Raw genomic sequence first — 15,486 nt, 5'->3', positions numbered from 1 at the left:
ATAACAATGAAATTGTTTAATTTTAAATCTGTCTACTGATGTGTTCCACTGAACCACATTAAACCTGCACTATTATTACGCTAGTGAAGTTTTTCATCAAAATTTACTGCAGTGCTGGTGCTGCACCAGTTTTTTCTCCAGTAGAAAACGCTATTACATATATATTTACAATATTTAATATATTTTTTGAGTATATAATGTAATATCAAAAACTATATTTTCACATAAGGACAAAATTTAAATATAATATTTAAACAAATAATTGGAAAAATATAAAGGACACAATACATTTGCAAAACAATTTCGATGCCTAACATGCAAAAGAAAGACAAACATATCTTTAATTATAAATAACATATACCTTAAACATTCTTGAAAACTAAAAAAGGAAAAGAAATTTAATGAGATATGACTTTAAAATCCGCTGTCTTATAGAATTAAAATTAAATAAATCATGAATGCATATGTATGTTTCAATCGCAAGTTTTGTTTTTTCTTAACTGATAATGTAACTATGTCATTAAATCAGGTTTCTTATGGCTTAAGACATTGTATGTCACTTATTTCTGATAAAGGTGGCAGTTTTCCTTTACGCAGATATTTAAAAAATTACATTTTTGCACATCTGTTATTTCTTTATCTGTCCATCGTGTTTACCTTTGATATATTTTACAGGCTAAAATTTAAATATAGTCATTAATAAAATAATATCAAATAAAACCTTGACGCATATAATATAACTATCGCTTATTTACATACTTAATTTTTCTGTTCTTATATTTAAATAATGTATAACTATTTAAAAAAAAAATAACTAAGAAGTAACGACTCGTTATCTTTTTAGTAACTGTAACAAATTATTTTGCAAAATCGATAACTTGTAACTGTAATTAGTAACTTTTTTAATGATAAAACTGTAATTGTAACTAGTTACTTTTGCAAAGTAACTTTTCCAACCCTAAATTTTTCATAATAATAACATTAAAGGTAAAACACAACATTTAAGGTTGTAGCTCTATTAATAACAAGTCTTGGAACAATAAACTTCAATACAAGTAGTATTTATTTATTTGTAATTAAAAATCAGTTACTGATTACACCTCTTATAAGAAAAATTTAATTTAATTTAATATTATTGCAGGTTCTTCCAAATCTCTTTAAGTTTTTCAAATCATATACCTAAAATTTTTAATAAAATCTTCTGTATATTCTTTGAACAATTTAAAAAATAAATATTAAAATATAAAATTATAGATTACTTTGATGCAAAAAATTAATCTCAATTGGTAAATCTATAAATTATTATTCTTAGAGTATTATAATTCGATTGTTATAGTAATGCAGTATACGCTAACACTGATCTGACGATTAATGCCAAAAACATATTTTTAGTATAAAATTATTTTTTCCATAATCTCATATACTAAACTAAATATTTTATGGCAAACATTCCTTTTTTAATAAGGTAAAGCATTTATCACAAATTTATGACATATTCTACTAATTGTTTTCTTCTCGTATTAAGAGGAATAAGTTTTATAAAAAAAATATGTTAACTTGAAGCAGAGTAGCACTTTACGTGTAGCACAAAGAAGCAACGAGCAATGGATTTCTTTATAAGAATATTTTCTTTCTTTAGATTTTGGGAAGAATCCTCTTAAGGTTGCATATAAGAGTGAAATGGTGAAAGATTTAGAGAATTTTACGTATATCGAACATTTTTTCTGTAGCTAGTGTTATTACATTTTTGTAGGTCCGTACTGTACAAAAAAAAGAACAAATGTAAATGTACAATTTAAATAAGTTTCCCTTGGACCCCCGCAAAGTTTGATCCTACATAATAAAATTACCTTAATTAAAATGAATTAAACTTAATATAATTATTAACCTTGATTGAAGAAAAAATTATCGTCTTTACTGTTGATAGTTATGTCAACTCCATCATTAGAAACTGTTATATCCACGCCTTGATTTTTTTCTAAAATTTTTGACATTTCTAGTATGTCGACTTTAGCAACAGGTTGCTATAGATTTTTTTGTAGATATGTTTTGTAGGTATGATATTATGATGATCCATGAAGTTTGCTACTCTCGACATTTGATTATCCAACAAGTTTATATCCACTCATTCTGTTGCACATGTTTGCGCAAAGTAGTTAGACAAAGTGCGGAGCTATTTTTTACTCCACATAGGCTTGCAAAACCTCGCATTTGTTTATAAGCATGTTTATTTTCATTTTAATTATTGGGTAATCCAAACAAAAAAGATTATCTGATGGCACATTAGCATTTTTTTGAAATTATAGCAAAAGTTGAATACTTTTTAATATATGTGCATCTAACAGTACTGGAAGAGTTCTATGTAATTTACCGCGAATAGTAAATCTAATATAGTCATAGGTCTTATCAAATGAATCTTGTATACAATTTTTATAGAACCTGTCCCATAATCACACTCATGGTTTTTAAAGTCTTTAATTAAAATTCTTTCTGTTCCTCCAGCTCGACAATGATTAAAAACTTGAATGGCGATGAGTGTTATCTCTGCTAATGGTTTCCACATTGCATATGAAAATTCTTTTGTTAATATTTTACTATATTCTTCCATTTTTTTTAAATAATCACTAAGAAATTTAATGTTACGTGTTGAGGTAATATCATCTTTTTTTGTCGTTTAACTTTTATATGAGTTTTTGTTGCTACTTTATTTATAATTCCGCTAAAACTTCTACATCATATATTTTTCGTAAAATCATCAACATCTTTCCGCTTTATTAAATTTTTATCTATCATATATGTAACATCTAAGATTCTACTAATCTTTTTTAAACAAGAATAGAAGCATTAGTCGAATGTGTATATATATATTTGTTATAGTTTTAATCTAATTCTTCAATATCATTAATTGCCTTAATTAAAGTTCTGTAAAATTCTGGAGTATATGCAGCTGCTAAAGTGTTAATATCAGAGTATCAATTTCTAAAAGCTAATACTAAACGACCTAAAAAACAAATAATCTTGCATAGTATTGGATGTTGATGAATTTGCGTTTTACAAATACTATTTCTATACAGAATGATTGTACGATTGTATCTAATAGTTTTGATTACTTCATCTTCTTGCAAGATATGCAATATTTTTACTCTTATTCTTCTACTTGCCTCTGGGTAATATTTGACAATACTTTGCCGAGTTTTTTGTAAGATTCACAAAAAATGTGATTTTTTAATTTTATTACACTGCTGGAAATAATGTCTTAAATTATTTCGCGCATAAAATCCATTACAATAGACGCAGTTATCAAAATTTATACTTTATTGTTTTTCTTTTTTTGTAAGTTTTCTAACTGTTATTATTCGATCATGATTGCATATAAAAATAAAATTTACTTCTTTAATTTTACTTGCCATTTTACGCAAACGTTCAGCACATCCTCCTGGTAAATGCATAAAATCTTCAACTAGATCTTCATTACAATGTTTGGTTTCCAAATGACGCGCTATTTTATTTTGCAGAGTGTGAGAAAATAAACAAAAATTTTTTTGTTGCCTTGAAGACCACGTGATAATTTAGTAATTAATTCAGATTTATCACAGCCACTATTTCCAGGAATATTAAATTTAGTTGATCATATTTATTTCTTTCAGATACATTACTTTATTAATACTATTTTCTGAGTTTGTTGTTACTCCTGTTTTATTAGTTTCTAAACTTTTAGTTTTATTTGGTATATATTCACTAGTAATATCTTGTGTTACATTTGGTCATAAACTATCGTCATTGCTACCATCTAAAATAAAAACAAAAATTTGTATTAAAAACAAAAAATTATTCCTAGCACTTTAATTTTCTTAGTGAATATAAATTAACTTTACATATAAATAATATTACTAATTGCATTACTAATTATATTTGAAGTTTTTACTTTTCAAAAATTTGTTTTTATTGTAATACTTAATATATCTTGATAAATTTGAATGTAATACGTTGTTTTTCAAATAGTTACATTTTTTCTCGCAATATTTTTTTTTATTTTCTTTTTTATTAATTTTCTAAAAAAATTTGTTTTTAAAATAATGTACCTTGGTTTATTATATTTAACATATTCAGTAACTTCTCTTTTTTAAATTATTATTGCAATCATTATTCAAATGTGTTGTAATTTTCTTATCATGTATGTTTTTGGCAACGGAATGTAAAATGTTTTTGTTTTGCATGTTTTTAGTCATTAAATTTTCATGTTGTGTGACAGTAAACTGTGTAAAATCTTCATCTTCATCTTGTTGAGAATATACAATTGTTTCGTTGACTTTTTGGCAGTATACCACCTTTCTGAATATTACAATATTCTGTTTCAATTTCAAATGTCTGCTTTGATAGTATATTCATTTTGCTAGTTTTATTTAAAGAAATATCATTTATTATATTATCTTCGCAATCGGAGGACATACAACATCCATTTGGAATCAAATAATTCCTCATTTCATTATTTTAAAAATCATTTTAATTTGATCTAGAAAATTAAAAAAATTATTAAAATATTTATAATTGTTACATTTATTTAAATTGTAAAGGATAGGACATTTTAAACTTACCTTTAATTATTATGCATTAAGACCAGAAGAATTATCTTCAATTGTGTTTCTATATGCATCCTTTTTCTCTAATGTAGTTTTTCTTAATAACAGCTTTTTTGTTTATATTTAGTATTGGTAAGATTTTATTTTCAATAATATTATGTATATAATTTTTATTTAAGTTTATGTCCCTTGATTTATTATTTATGTTGCAACTTGTTGATTGATTAGTACTAAGAAATTTGCATATTTCAGTTTCAGATTTTGTCAAAGAGATTATATAAGCTTGAATCTATAATGTTACTTATATCGCTGCTTGATGTGTTAGTTTTATTATTGTATTCTGTATTTTCGCTACTGAAAAATTGTTGCTACTTCAGTATCAATGTTTTTTCAGTACCAATACTGACAGTACTTTTCAGTATATAATTATAATTTAAAGAATCTTTCTTATCCATTATTTCTTCTGGATACTGTAATTAAATATATAATTAAAAATATAATCTTGAATGTATAAAATGCTCAATTATGAAAGTAATTTTATAATAATTTCCTACATTTTGATTGTTCCCCTCAATACTTCCTTTTTTTACAGATTTTCTTTGTTTTTTACTACAACAGTTTTAATTCCTTGCCTCTTATAATCATTTATAATATCTATTAATTTAATTGATATATTACGTATTTTAATTTCTTTTGTACTCGCCGTTGGTTGTATCGAACGAAATCTTTGTATTATTTGTAAATTGCTGTTTAATGCCTATACAAAAATAAGACACGTATAACAATTTCTAAAAAGCTTATTAATTATAAAAGCATTACATTAATACGTGTTTCTGAACTACCAGGTTATGTTTTCCATCTTGCGTGTTCCAAAAAATTATATATATATATATAATGTTTGTTCATTTTCGCTGCACTACTAGGGTGCGTTCCGTTTCACGCATAATACGCATGATGCATCGTTCATCCTTGTTGTTCGTCAAACGTTAAACAAGGATGAACAATGCATTAGCCCTAGGGCTTGATTCTTGAATTTATTCGCAAGAAAACGTATGCGCAAATATCCGCTCTAACAGAAAAGTTGCAAGTTTATTGGTTGAAAGCCATACGATAGCCAATAAATTTTCAACTTTTCTGTAAGAACAGAATTTGCGAATACGTTTCTCTTGCGAATGAATTCAAGAATCGAGCCCCTAGTCTACAATGAAGGATTTAAGCTTTAAGCCGTAAGAAACTGGCCAATCACAGTAGATTTTTATAAGAATACTCGATTGTGATTGGTTAATTTCTTGCGGCTTAAAGCTTAAATCTTTATTGTAGACGAGGGCTTATGCGCATCATGCGTTGAAACGGAACGTAGCCCTATACAGATGCAGTAAGGTCCGCCGCATAGACTTTTGCACATAGACAGTAAGTATAGACCGAGCATCCACTGTATAAGGGTTGATGCATACGAAAAGAAAGACAAAAAATATAATGCTTGGTCTACAATGTCAGCAAGAGTAATGGAGTAGGAGTAAGAAATAAGAAATATGAAATGAGATTTGCCCATTTCGTTTACTCCCGGTTTTTAATTGGTTAATTGTTACTTTTACTCCTTACTCTATTACTCCTGCTGACATTGTAGACCGAGCATGAGATGAGTTTCTCTCTTTTTAATGCCGGAGAAGTGCTCCCCATTTCTCCGTCATTAAAAAGAGAAAGAAACTCATCTTATATCTTTTGTCTTTCTTTTCGTATGCAGTGTTTCTTTACGCGTGTACAGTGGATGCTCGGTCTATACTTACTATAGGTGAGTTTTTTAATTCATCGATTACTCAATCGCACGGTGCGCAAATAAATTTTTTACAGAGCAAAGTTGCATCTGCGCATAATGTGATTGATCAATCGAAATTAAAAAACTCACTTTATGTCTATGCGTTTGCATAACGCATAGTGCATGACGCATAAAAGAATTAATCAATCAGAGTCGTATATTTTCCTCTTCAGGATAAAGATAAAGACCCTTGACTGGTTAATTCTCTTGTGCGTTATGTATTTTGTGTTATGCAGAAATTTGTGCGGCGGCCCTATAACTTATTGCAGCTGTATAATATATATATAATAGTGCAGTAAAAATGAACAGATTATATAGAGAATTTTTTGGAACACGCAAGATGAAAAATAGGTAGCAAACGGAGCGGAGTGTGATCGCTCTCAGTGATTCTTTACTATGATTGGTTTCTGCTTCTAATTCTAACTAATTAAAGGCCAGAGCCAATCATGTTAGAGAATCACTGAGTGTTCACCAATACGGTCTGTCTGCTGAACGCGCCCAATATGACCTGATAGTTTAGAAACATGTATTGATGTAATGTTTCTTATATGTAAAAAATTAACGTTGGTGGTACGAAAAATAGAGGCAATGAATATATAAAATAGTATAAAACAATATTTCTCGACATCTATAAAAATGTCGTAAAAGATTTATTAAGTTTTCTCTTCGTAAGTTTCAAGAAAGCATAAAAATGCCGAAGACACGTAAGAATTTTAACTAACCTATTAATTTATATTTTCTCATATAAATATAATAACAATGTTTCGTAAGTTCTCTGGTGAAAATGTAAAATCGGAGCGTAAGTCGAATGTAAAGAGAGAGTAATAGAAGCGTTAACAAACCTTCTACGAAGCGCAAATTGAAACAATGAAATGTAAAAGAAGCGTTAACGCTTCTTTTACATTTCATTGTTTCAATTTGCGCTTCGTAGAAGGTTTGTTAACGCTTCTATTACTCTCTCTTTACATTCGACTTACGCTCCAATTTTACATTTTCACCAGGGTTATAGTATATTTTTAATAAAATCAGAAAGAATTTGTTTCAATACAGTCTCTAATAAAGTGCAATATTTTGATGCAAATTTTTTAGAAATTGTTATACAAGTGTTATTTTTATATAGGAATTAAAAAACTATTTAGAAATAATACAGAGATAAATAGTTTGATGCAACCAATGGCGAATAAAAAAGAAATTAAAATACGCAATATATCAATTAAATTAGTAGATATTATAAAAGATTATAAAACGCAAAGGACAATTTCTGAGGCTGCTGTAATGAAAAACGAAGAAAATCAATTTAACACCAATAGAAAATCTGTAAAAAAAGCAAATATGGAAGAAAACAACCAAAATGTAAGAAATTATTATAAAATCACTTTCATAATTGAGCATTATATATATATTCAAGATTACATTTTTAATTATATTTTTAATTACAGTATATAAAAGAAATAATGGATAAGAAAGATTCTTTAAATTATAATTATGTACTGAAAAATACTGTCTGTACTGATACTAAAAAAATAGTATACAATGATAATATCAATATATCCAACGTAAGTAATATAAATAGTATTCTATTTTTTTTAATAAGAATATACATATAGTAATGAAATATTCCATAATTAAAAGAAAAAATGAAAAACTATAAATGTTTTACTATTCCAATTCAAACTTACAATACGAACTGTACTGTACATATAATATTTCAGCTACATAATGTAAATGCAACTGTTAACAATTTTGCTGCAAATAGCAACAACAAAGAAAATATTTTGGATAGCAATGAAATAAAACACAATAATAAAACTAACACATCAAGCAGCGATATAAGTAACATTATAGATTCAAGCTTAATCTCTTTGAGAAAATCTGAAACTGAAATATATGAATTTCTTAGTACTAATCAATCAACAAATTGCAACATAAATAATAAATCAAGCGATATGAATTTAAATGAAGATTATATACATAATAATATTACTGATATTGAAAATGAAATCTTACCAATACAAAATACAAACAAAAAAAAGTCATTATTAAGAAAAACTACATTAGAGAAAAAGGATGCATGTGAAAACATAATTATAGATAGTTCTTCAGGTCTTAATGTACAAATTAAAAGTAAGTATAAATGTTATATCCTTTACAATTTTAATAAATGTTGTAACAATTATAAATATTTTAACAATTTCTTTTATATTTGAGATCAAATTGAAAATAATTCTAAGAATAATGAAGTGAGAAATTATTTGAATCCAAATGGATATTATATGTCCTCTGATTGCGAGGATAATATAATAAATGATGTTTTTTTAAATGAGACTAGTAAATTAAATAAACAATTAAAACAGACATCTGAAACTGAAATAGCATATTGTGATATTCAGAAAGGTGATACTACTGTCAAAGAGTCAAAAAAACAATTGTGTAGTTCTCAACAATTAGATAAAGATTTCACCCAGTTTACGATCACAGAACAAGAAGAAAGTTTAATGACTAAAAACAACGGAATGCAAATCAAAAATATTTTACCTTCTGTTTCCAAAAACATGCATGATAAGGAAATCACAACATATTTGAATAATGATTGCAATAATAATTCAAAAAGGAAGTGTATAATTACTGAACATGTTAGATATAGTAAACCAAAGTATATTATTTTAAAAGCAAATTCAAAAGAAATTAATGAAAGAGAAAATAAACAAGAAATACTTACATGTCCTGAGAGAAAGAAACATAAGCAATCTAACGATCTGAAAAATAACGTATCATATTCAAATTTCTCAAGTTATAGTAAGTATTATAATAAAAACAATAATAAATTTTTTAAAGTAAAGACTTCGAATATAATTAGTAATGTAATTATTAATGTTATTTATATGTAAAGTTTACTTATATTCACTAAGAATATTAAAGTGCTAGGAATAATTTTTTGTTTATAATACTTATTTTTGTTTTTATTTAAGATGATAGCAATGGTGATAATTCATGGACAAATGTAACTCAAGATACTACTAGCGAATATATACCAAATGAAACTGAAAGTTTAGAAATTAATAAAACAGGAGTAACAACAAACTCAGAAAATAGTATTAATGAAGTAAGTAATGTACCTGAAAAAAAGAAATATAATGAATTCAAGTTTAATATTCCTGGAAATAGTGCCTGTGATGAATCTGAACTAATTACTGAATTATCACGTGGTCCTCAAGGAAATAATAAAAAAAATTTTTGTCTATTTTGTCACACTCTGCAAAGTAAAATAGTGCGTCATTTGGAAAGCAAACATTGTGATGAGGATCTAGTCAAAGATTTTATGCATTTACCAAAAGGATGTGCTGAACGTTTGCGTAAAATAGGAAATGTTAGAAAAGAAGGAAATTTCATTTTTAATGTAACAAAAGAATATAATCATGGTCGAATGATAACAGTTCGAAGACCTAGACAAAAAGAAAAACGATATGGTATAAATTTTGTTAATTGTCCATATTGTAATGGATTTTATGCTCGAAATAATTTAAGACATCACGTTCAACAATGTAACGAAATTGAAGGATCACTTTCTTCGCGAACACTTTTACAAAATGCTCGGCGAACTATTGGCAGATATCATCCAGAAGCTAGTAGAAGAATGAGAATAGAAATATTACCTATCTTGCAAGAAGATGAAGTTACTAAAACTATTAGATACGATCGTGCTATCATTCTATATGGAAATAGTATGTGTAAAACACAAATTCATCAACATCAAAATACTTATATACGAGGTCATTTACGTCTTCTAGGTCGTTTGGTATTAGCCTTGAGAAATCGAAACTCTGCAATCAATACTTTAGCAGACGCATATGCTCCACAATTTTATAGAACTGTAATTGAAGCAATTAATAATGTTGCAGAATTAGATTACAAAACAAATATGTACAAACATCCGACTAATGCGTCTACTCTTGGTACTTGTCTAAAAAAAATTGGCAAAATCTTAGATGTTACATATATGATAGATAAAGATTTAATGAAACGCAAAGATGTTGATGATTTTATGAAAATATATGACGTAGATTTTAGCGGAACTATAAATAAAATAGTAACAGAAACTTGTACAAAAGTAAAACGACAAAAAAAGACCATATTACCCCGAACATGTGATATTAAAACTCTTACCGCTTATTTGAAAAGAAAGATGGAAGAATATACAAAAACATTAACACAAGAATTTTCATATGCCATATGGAAATCATTAGCAGAGGTAACGCTCATCGCTATTCAGGTGTTTAATCGTCGTCGAGCAGGCGAAACAGAAAGAATTTTAATTGAGGATTTTAAAAACTATGAATGTGCCTGTGGGACAGGTTCTACGTGTAAAATTTCTACACAGAATTCTGACAGGACTCATAACTATGTTAGATTTACCATTCGGGGTAAATTACGTAGAACTGTTCCAGTACTGTTAGATGCGCATATGTTAAAAAGTACTCAACTTTTGCTACAATTTCGAGAAGATGCTAATGTGTCATCAGATAATCCTTTTTTGTTTGGATTACCCAGTAATGAAAATGAGAATAAACATTTAGATGCTTGTAAACTAATGCGAAGTTTTGCAAGCCTATGTGGAGCAAAAAATAGCTTCGCACTTCGTGGAACAACTTTGCGCAAACATGTTGCAACAAAATGTGTGGATTTAAACTTATCGGATAATCAAATAACGAGAGTAGCAAACTTCATGGGTCATCACGAACATATCCACAAAGAAATCTATAGACAACCTGTTGCTAAAGTCGACATACTGGAAATGTCAAAAATTTTAGAAAAAGCTCAAGGCATGGATTCAACAGTTTCTAATTATGGAACTGATATAACTATCAACAGTGAAGACAATACTTTTTTCTTCAATCAAGGTTAGTAATTACATTTAATTAACTTTAATTAAGATAATTTTATTACGTAGGATCAAACTTTGCGGGTGTCCAAGGAAAACCTATTTAAATTATACATTTACATTTGTTCTTTTTTTAATACAGTACGGATCTACAGAAATGTATATAATAATACCGGCTACACCAAAAAAAAGTTTCGGTATACAAAAATTCTTTAAATCTTAGACCTCTTATATAACCTTAAAGGACTTCTCAAAAAAATCAAGAAAAAGCTAGTATAAACATAATATTCTTATTATTCTTATATATATATATACACACAAAATTTACTGCTCGTTGCTTCTTTTGTGCTACACATAAGAACTACTTTGCTTCAAGTTGACATATTTTTTTTATATGTAATACATTCTTCTTAATACAAGAAAAAAGCAATTAGAATAATATGTCAAATTTGCGATAAATGTTTCACTTTATTGAAAGAAGAATATGTTTGCCATAAAATATTTAGCTTAGAATATGAGATTATGGGAAAAATAATTTAAACGCAAAATTTGTTTTTGGCCTCGATCGTCAGATGAGTGTAAGCATATACTGCATTACTGTAACACTCGAATTATAATATTGTAGAATTAAAAATTTATAGATCTAGTAATTTAGATTAATTTTTTTATCAAAGTAATTTATAACTTTATATTTTAATATTTACTTTTTAAACTATTCAAAAAATATATAGAAGTTTTTATTTAAAAGTTTAGATATATAAATTTAAAAAATATAAGCTTAAGATTTGGGAGAACCTGCAACAATGTTTAATAACATTAAATTAAATTAAATTTCTCCGATAAAAGGGGTAGTCGGCAACTGATTTTTAATTAAAAATAAATATTAATTATATTGAAATTTATTATTCCAAGACTTTTGTTTAACAGTAGAGCTACCTTAAATGTTATATTTTACTTTTAATTTATTATTATATTAAATAAATTCAGGATTGGGAAAGTTACTTCGTAAAAGTAACTAGTTATAGTTACAATTACAGTTTTTCATTAAAAAAGTAACTAGTTACAGTTATCGATTTTGAAAAATAACTCGTTACAGTTACAGTTTTTAATAAAATTAAGAGACGTTACTTTTCAGTTAATTTTTTATTAAATAGTTGTACATTATTTTAAATATAAGAAATAATAATCTTATATTTTATGTTTTGCTAACTGTTGTATATTTTGTATTTAATTATATGCTTTAACGCATTATTTTATGTACACTAAATGAGAACTTTATAAAGGTAAAAGACTAAATTATATGTTACTGTTATCACAATTTAATTAAATATAACGCTACGTCAGCTATCATACATTGATTCATATATTCCTTTTATTGCAAAATTTTAATAAAAATTTTTATTAATTTTATAGAATTTTGAATTCAAATATATCACATAATTAAGATGACCTCTTTGTGACGTCATTATAGAGTCACCGATGCTAAACATGTTTCGCAGATGCAGAACTTAAAATATCTGTTATATTTAATAAAAAGTTTCTTAGTTGTATTGTAATTATTTAGCATATTAATACTGCAATTTGATTTTAGGAATCGAAACATTTCCTCTTGTGTAGACTCGAGTTTCTCCGGTTGTTGATTAAAAATTTTAGTGCATGTTTTACAAAAAGTAACTATTAAAGTAACTATCAAAATAGTTATTAGTTACCAAAGAAATGTAAATGTAACTGTAACTTCGTTACAAGTAACTCGGATTTCCCAATCCTGGAAAAATTGTTATATTAATAATATAATATTTACATATTTGTATCTTTATTTATCAGATGTATCACAAACATTTAATGATATAAGTGAAACTTCTACTAATACTTCAATAGAAAAGAAGAAAAATAAGATTGAGAAAGAAGAACAAAAAGTGAAGCAAAAACTAATTATACAAAATAAAAAAAGAATACGAAAGAATACAATAAAAAATATACAAAATGTACAAAAATTGAATAAAAGTAAAGGTAAATCTTGTTTATGCTTATCTTCTTACTGGTTTTTTTTGTTTAATATTTATTCCAAAAAGTTATGTACATCTGTAACATTTACATAAACTTAAAGCAGGAAAGAAACAAATTTCACCGAAGAAACAAAATGTTTATTCCAAAAATAAAGGTTTAATTTATCGTAAGTACCAGGCATACTATTTTTCCTCAATGTGTAAATTGGCAGACGTTTTTTTGTTAAATATTTAAACAAAGACTTAAATAGCATTTAATTATTTACAGTAACTTAAATTAAATATAGTTTTTATAATATGTTTATGTTATGATCAAAGCTCGTAGCGCGAACGTCCCTGATCAATTGACTGGTTAATGCGCGGAACAACCAAGCATTTTGGTCAAAATCCGAAATAGTTTTGTATTCGGCTTTTAACTGATGTATCTTTAGTTCACCCTAGGAGTGACTAACATGGCTAGTCAGAAACTAGTTAGAAACTAAAAAGTTAGAAACTAAAAAAATTACTTCGGACTTTGACCAAAACGCTTAGTTGTTCCACGCATTGAATTAATCCTAGGTATGATTACAATAACGCCATCTAAGTCTGACCAAAACGCTTGGTTGTTCTGCGCATTGACCAGTCAATCCTAGGAATGCCTGCGCTATGGACTTTAATATTGAGTCATATTATTTATATATAACTTATAACTTTCTCCCTATGCCTGTTTATTTGTATCTCTCTTTCTCTTTCTCTTTTTCTTTTTGTTTACTTTATTTTATTTTCTAATTTTTGAGTGATATATTAATTTTTTTTTGTTTCTAATAGGAAAATATTCAGATAGTGATTTATCAGATTATATATTAAATACAAGTTTAAGCAGCTCTAGTGAGAGTACAATCAATGTGCCAAAAAAACAGAAGAATCAAGCATGTAAATAAGTGATTATTACATTATATGCGTCAAGATTCTATTCGATCATTATTTTATTAATGAGTATATTTGTATTTCAGCCCGTAAAACATATCAAAAGAAAACACGATGGACGGATAAAGAAATAAGTGATGCAACAATGCATTTTTCAAAATATCTGCGTAAAGGAAAACTGCCACCTTTATCAGAAATAGATAAAATTAAAATGACATACAATGTGTTATGCGATAGAAAACCAGATGTAATAAAGACCTGGTTACATAATCAGTTAAAAAAAAAAAATTTTTTTTTTGAATAAAACATATATGCATTCATGATTTACTTAAATTTTATTTTATTTTATAAGGCAGCGGATTTTCCGTAGGAAAAAATTATGCAAAAATTACTGCACAAAAAATTGAATATTTTTGTACATGAATTTCTGCAGTTTTTATAGATTTTTGTACAAAGTTTTCGCCTTTAGAATTTTTCTACAGAATATTTTACAGAATTTTATGTAATTTTTTCTGAAAACTTCAGAAAACATTACATAAAATTCTGTAAAATATTCTGTAGAAAAATTCTAAAGGCGAAAACTTTGTACAAAAATCTATAAAAACTGCAGAAATTCATGTACAAAAATATTCAATTTTTTGTGCAGTAATTTTTGCATAATTTTTTTCTATGGGTTCAAAGCTATATCTCATTAAATTCTTATTTCTTTTTAGATTTTAAAGAAGGTTTAACGTTTATGTTATTCATGATTAAAAATATGTTTGTTTTTCTTTCATAAAAATATAAAAATTCGATACAGCGTTTAATTATTATGTTTGAACGTCTATGCAACATTTGAACAATTCTCTTATTGGTATAAAAGTTATTTAAATTTTATTTATGTGCAAATTTAATGAAGGAGCATTATGAATTAAATCTGATGTCTTACGCATATAGTAATAAAACTTTAATAAATAATTGTAAAAAAGTTGATTCCGTTTTAAAAGTTATTTATCAAACACTGCAGCACAGAATATGATATTCATGGTTTCGTTGCATACGTTATTATTAGCTAAACTTTTCTTTGTCTTTGTATCGGGTTTTTTTTGTAGGACTAAAATTATGGCCAAAGTTATTTGTCATTGTTAAAAAAATAAACCTAAGTAGTTTACATTTTTCAAATTTAATAACTTTTGACTGTTAAATGTATAGCTAAAACATTCTTAACCTAATCCTAATGAGCCCAGATAAGTTACATACTTCAATATATCTGAACGATTAAAACATTAAGGGGATACTAAAGTGCCTGTCAAACTTAGG

At 26.6% G+C, this 15,486-nt stretch overlaps 1 protein-coding gene and 1 long non-coding RNA gene across 2 annotated transcripts; one reads left to right on the top strand and one right to left on the bottom strand.

Moving 5' to 3' along the window:
• Positions 1 to 1,640: 1,640 nt before the first annotated feature.
• LOC118648820 lies at positions 1,641 to 5,566 on the bottom strand. The gene is made up of 4 exons (XR_004965446.1): positions 5,135 to 5,566; positions 4,596 to 5,050; positions 4,083 to 4,513; positions 1,641 to 3,790 (listed from the first exon to the last, which is right to left on the bottom strand). It is a non-coding gene; the product is annotated as an uncharacterized LOC118648820 (long non-coding RNA).
• Positions 5,567 to 5,823: 257 nt separating this feature from the next.
• LOC118646809 lies at positions 5,824 to 14,510 on the top strand. Its single transcript, XM_036290506.1, has 8 exons — positions 5,824 to 7,100; positions 7,517 to 7,749; positions 7,836 to 7,952; positions 8,109 to 8,520; positions 8,605 to 9,192; positions 9,366 to 11,294; positions 13,100 to 13,448; positions 14,089 to 14,510. The coding sequence occupies exons 1-7, from the start codon at positions 7,088 to 7,090 to the stop codon at positions 13,372 to 13,374; spliced, it is 3,567 nt and encodes a 1,188-aa protein (XP_036146399.1). The 5' UTR covers positions 5,824 to 7,087; the 3' UTR covers positions 13,375 to 13,448; positions 14,089 to 14,510.
• The last annotated feature ends 976 nt before the right edge of the window (positions 14,511 to 15,486 follow it).

Source organism: Monomorium pharaonis, chromosome 1 (genome assembly GCF_013373865.1).
Source record: "Monomorium pharaonis isolate MP-MQ-018 chromosome 1, ASM1337386v2, whole genome shotgun sequence".
NCBI lineage: Eukaryota > Metazoa > Arthropoda > Insecta > Hymenoptera > Formicidae > Monomorium > Monomorium pharaonis.
Note: the sequence above shows the minus strand (reverse complement) of the source record. Positions and strands in the feature narration are given on the sequence as shown.